The sequence below is a fragment of the Neophocaena asiaeorientalis genome, unplaced genomic scaffold (assembly GCF_003031525.2).
Source record: "Neophocaena asiaeorientalis asiaeorientalis breed wild unplaced genomic scaffold, Neophocaena_asiaeorientalis_V1.1 scaffold86, whole genome shotgun sequence".
NCBI classification, from domain to species: Eukaryota; Metazoa; Chordata; class Mammalia; order Artiodactyla; family Phocoenidae; genus Neophocaena; species Neophocaena asiaeorientalis.
The window spans coordinates 5,437,088-5,442,378 of record NW_020175039.1 but is presented as its reverse complement, the minus strand read 5'-3'; the positions used below and the strand labels follow the sequence as shown (position 1 = coordinate 5,442,378).

Sequence of the window (5,291 nt, the reverse complement as noted above, 5' to 3'; positions counted from 1 at the left end):
GTGAGGAGCCTGCAGCTTGGGGTGGGGAGGCGGGTTGAGCTAGCTGTGTCTGTCGCTCTGAGAAAAATATTAGGATATTATTAAATGTGTTACAGAGTGTGAGAAGTGTGTTAAGTGCTAATGCTATTTTTATTTAATCCACACACTAACCATAGGAAGTAAGCATTACAATTATCCATATTTTAAAGGAGAAAATGAATTCTCTGAGTGGTGTGGCCATATTCCCAAAGTCACACAGCTGGTAACGAGCTGAGATCCTATCATTTTAAATTCAGTACGTTCTCCAGTTACCCCATAAAGAAATGGAGGATGCACTGAGTATAGGAGGCTGGCCCATGTGATGGTTGTGGCCACATAACCAGTCAAGAGGCTGGTTCTTGGTGAAGCTCACCAGGTGGGTGACTGGCTTAGAAAAGCAGATGTAGCCACTCAAGATCCTTCCCAGGACGCGTGGAGGGCATCTGATTGGGACTGGAGGGGAAGAGGCAGGTGCTTGCTTTGTTTGGGGTTGTTTTACTTGTTTGTCTAATAATAGAAAACACCGATATGTGTACAAAGGTACTTACATAATCATGTATTCTTTCAACCCTATGAGGTAGGTTCTGTTATTATCATATCCATTTTATGGATGGAGTAATTGAGGCACAAAGAAGTAAGAGTAAATTGCTCGAAGTCACGCAGCTAGTAAGTAACAGAGCCAGCACTTGAACCTAGGATGTCCAGCCCCAGAGCCCTTGCACTTAACCATCATGCCTTTTGTTTACAAAGAAAGGAAAGGAGGAAATAGCAAAGAAGATCCAGTAGGAGAGAATTCTCAGAAATAGAAAAAGTTACAGTCAATGAGACATTGGGCCACTTGCCTCAAGGCCCACCATCCCAGGAAAGAGGAGGGTCAAGGGAAAATCTTGCTGACCAAACTGATGTAGGAATTGCCACCAAAGTCAAGCTGTAGTCAGACCCTCAGCCACGCCCTAGAGTACAGTGATCTACTCAAAGGTTGTAGGAACACAGTTAGGAAAGTGAAGGCTTGCAAAAGACAGTGGGGCAACAGAACAGTCTGATTTTTTTTTAAAATCAGACAGAGGCACTAATTAACTAAAGACGTGCGTAAGACAAGTCATCAATATGTCCATTATAACCTATCATTTTCTGCTACGACTAGACAATTAGATGGAGTATGTCTGCGATGGGTAGGCTGCAGGTCACATCCACACGAAGAAGCTTTCCAGGAAGGCCCAGTGAGAGGGGATCTGGTGTGATGGGTGAGGACTTGAGCTCTGGGGTCACAGGCTGAACCAGTCACTTAACTTCTCCAAGCCTCAGTTTCCTCATCTGAAAGTGGAGGTAACCATCCCCACCTGGCAAGGTGTGGCCAAGTCAAAGGAGAGACCACAGGTAAAGCATTAGCATAGGGCAGAGCCTGGCGCAGAGTCAGGTTCAATGAATGGTAGGACACATTTTTATTATCAGCAGGTCTACTTGATGTGAATTATAAAAAGAGGTTGAGGAACAAGTTAAGTGCATTTCAAAGACACATTGAAGGGAAAATGAAGGCCAAAAAAGCAGAAGCCTCTGAGAAAAGCACGTCACAGTGAGATCTAACGCATTTTGATGTCTGTCTATGGTCACATGGGCTTATGTATGAGAAAATGCTTTGTAAGCCTCGGTGCCCTAGGTGATATCATTGCTCTGTGGCTGTGCAGGTCTAGGGCAGTTTGTGGGCATGGATGTCCTCACACAGCATGCTAGTTGGACTTCTGATTCCATCTGCAAATGACGGCAAATGGAGCTTGGTCACAAGGAGCACACGTTACCGGAGGACACACGGGTCTGTGTAATCCCGGGAGGGCGGGGGAGTGATCCTACAAACACAGTGACCAAGGCCACTTGGGACGATGGAGAAACCACTCCGAGCACTGGGGAAAGGCCTGGTGAGGAACCAGAGGCACAGGTCCTAGAACAAGCCCTGAGACTTTGGCCAAGTTTTTTAACATCTTGGGCTTTGGTTTACTCATCCTCCAAGTGGATAAAGCAATCCCTGCCCTATCTTCCTCCATGACCCTGGAGGGGGATCAATAAAACAATGGATGTGAAAGTGTTTTGTAAACTCTGTAGTGCAAGCACGTGGCCAGGGGTGGGGAAATGAGCCATATTTTCACCAATGACATGAGTGAAGAGATAGAGAAAAGGCTCAGACCTTCAGGGAATGAGAGAGGGGCTGGACCCTGGATTGGGAGAGAGAAGCAATGGTGGGATCTATATCTTAGGGAGCCAAGGACCAAGAGGTTAAGGGTCAATGAGGACAGGCCTGGATCATAGGAAGCTGAGTGTGGTAGGAGTGTGGCTTCATCAGGGTTTGGGCGGAGTAGAGTCAACCCAAGACCACAGTAAATGGAATCCCAGAATTATCTGAAGGTTAACTAGTTAACTAGCAAGTCAGTTGACAATCTGGGACCAGAATTCAGGTTTTCCAATGCCCAGTCCTATATATCAGCTTCCCAAATTGGTTCTTCGTGCAGGAAAGAATAGAGGGGCAAGGTGAGCTTTAAGGATGTGATATCACAGGTAAGAAGACCCCCTAATCTAACAAGACCTCCCCCAGCTTCCCAACGATGTCTAAATCCCTCCTTTACCAACTCACTCACAGGACTTCAAGTCCTAAGGTTGAAGTCACCTAGTACACTTCCCCTCTCAACCTCCAAGGAAGGGTCTGCTGAACGCTCCAGTGACAAAGCACTCCTCATCATGGTCCATAGCAGAAGGTTCTCCATTAGATCAGGCTGACATATATGTCTCACTGTAGTTTTCTACCACGTGTCCCAGTACACGCATCCAGGTGATCTGCCACAGGACATCTCTTTGAATAATTGCGGACAGCTCCCATGCCTCTTTCCCCACTATGATTTTCCAGACCACATCTCCCGTGGTTGGTTTTCCAGCATTGTTTCTCCTCACTTCCTGGGTCCACTATTCTGTCTGTTTGGTCTTCTCCTGAAAGTGTTATCTAACACTGTGTACAATATGCTGGGGGTACAATCATTTACCATACAGGCTCCCGTGTAACATTGTGGTAACTAAGACACCACTAATTTACACATAGGCTCTACAGAGCACCACCCTTGCATGTCTCACACTCTAGCCTTTAGAGATCTAAGTACAGGACCTCACACTTCTTGCCAGGAAAGTTCACCTTTTTACATTCAACCCACAATTCTTAGCAGCCCAGATCTTTCTGGAACCTGGTTCTGTCTCCCCAGTGCATTCTTTCTCCCTCCCAGCTTCTGCCCCATGCAAAGAGGCCCTTTGCCTCTCCCTCTAAGTCCCTGAGGCCCTCACCAGGGTGGATTCCTCCCCTGGCCATCTGCTCCTTGGAATACATGATCCCACACCTTCTTACCCCATGAGGTCTAGAGAGCATAACAACGGCATGGACCATGCTGATACCAGAATGTTAAGGGACTAAAGCAGGGTACCATTCAATTCCAAAGGGCACAGAGAAAAAGGAGATTAAGACAAAGCGTTATAAATAGTGGCCTTTGTGTAATGAGACTGTATGTGACTTTTCCCCATGTTTCATTACATGCTTAATTCAACTAATATTTCATGGAGCCCTTATTGTGTATTTTCCAGATTTTCTATGCTGAGTGTGTTATTTGGAAAACCAGAAAAAAATAAAGTGAAGATGAAATGAAAAGAAGTAAAGACTCTTTCCCTAGGTGGACCTCGATGATTTCATTCCCTTTGGGAAGGGGCATTCAGACCCTCCCTTCACTTAGTTCTCCTGCCTTCCCCCTGCATTTTCCCTTCCAGCCCATGGGGCACAGGGAAATCTCCTCAACTGCCTTGTGGGAACCCAGGCACTCTCCCACCAACTAGCGAGGAACTTTTGGTCCAGGAAGAGATATGGCTCCTGGGAAAGACACACTAGGACCATGGAGAAGGCGGAGCAATGGGCTTGCCTTGGTGTGCAGCTCAAAGTTCTGGCTATCACTTCAGGTACCTCCCCCGTGTTGTTTCCGCCTAAAGGAACGCGTTCAAGGCAGTTTTCCTGCCAACAGGTTTTGTAAAAGGCGTGGAGAAAGCATAAGAGCCATGGCCCCCGGTGGGCACAGTATTCAAACGGCCTCAGGTGGTGAGGAAAATGGCCCTGCCAGGAGGATGACCCACTTCCCAGACTTCTCGAGGTCGGACCTGGGGTGCAGGGCTAGGGTTCCCCCCCTTTCGCCCTCCTCTCTGAAAGCCAAGTTTGGCCTGAAGTGTCGGGTTCTCAGTTTAGCTGCAAAACCTGGCCCTGGCTTACCCTCCTGAGACCAGCAGAGGGCGCGCGCCACCCGCGAGAAGGAGACTGCAGCCGCAAGCCCGGAGGGGAGCGGCAGGCGCAGAAGGGGAGATTCCCTCCTCCTGAAAACGAGGAGGCAGATCCAGAGAAAAGATAGTGCTGGAGATAGGGGGACGGGGGAGGGGAGCGTTTGTGAGTGGGAGTGAGAGAGAAAGTCTGAGTGAAGGTATGATGGGGAGGAGAGGAGAGGTGGGGAAGGGGATGAAATGGAGGGACTGAGGAAAGATTGAGATGGTGTGAAGATGAGACAAGGCGGGGTGGAGGCTGGGAGGAGGTGAGGAACTTGCGTAAGGATGGGTGGGAAGGTGGCATGCCGCTGCGCGTTGGGAGGGAAGTTGGGATGGGGTAGGGGGAAGGGGCAAGTGGAAGGCCGGATGAGGCAGGCTGGGCTCGACTGCCAGGTAGGAGGGGCGCTGCAGCAGGAGCCCATGCACTAGAGGCTCCGCGCTCCCCTCCAGTAGCACCCAAGGCTGCCTGCCCTCATTCTCTCCAGCTTTCCCTTGGCAGGACTTTCTGCTCAGGCCTGAGCTGGGCGTCTCACTACCTTTTCCACCACCACCCCCACGCCCACCCCCCGCCAAGGTTTTGGTGCAGCTAAGAACAGAGAGAAGAGGCAATGGGGAGCTTGGGAGCTTTAATAGGTCTGGAAGGGAATAGAAACACAAGGCAGTCCTGTGGGAAGTTGGGGGCGGGAGGAAGGGGGCCCGGAAGCTACCTAGAAGTGTCAAGGGAGACGCGGCCCTTACCAAGCCCACTGAGGTGCCAGGGGAGGAGAAGGTGGACTCTGCTGGGCCTCGGCCATACCGGAATTGGGGCAGCTCCGTGGGGGACAAAAAAAAAGAGAGAGAGAGAGAGAAAATTTGGAATAAGAGAGGGGTCACAATGGAGGGGCTTCCAGGAGCCAGAGGGAAGTACAGATGGAGGGGAGGAAAAATCAGGGGAGACCCGAGAA

General features: G+C 49.6%; 1 protein-coding gene across 1 annotated transcript in view; it reads right to left on the bottom strand.

The window, feature by feature from the left end:
- Window positions 1-4,973: 4,973 nt before the first annotated feature.
- FEV (FEV transcription factor, ETS family member) overlaps window positions 4,974-5,291 on the bottom strand; it is a 4,122-nt gene continuing 3,804 nt past the window's right edge. Inside the window, exon 4 of the mRNA XM_024763143.1 lies at window positions 4,974-4,982. Within this exon, the coding sequence (XP_024618911.1) occupies window positions 4,974-4,982 (9 nt within the window). The remainder of the gene's footprint in view (window positions 4,983-5,291) is intronic.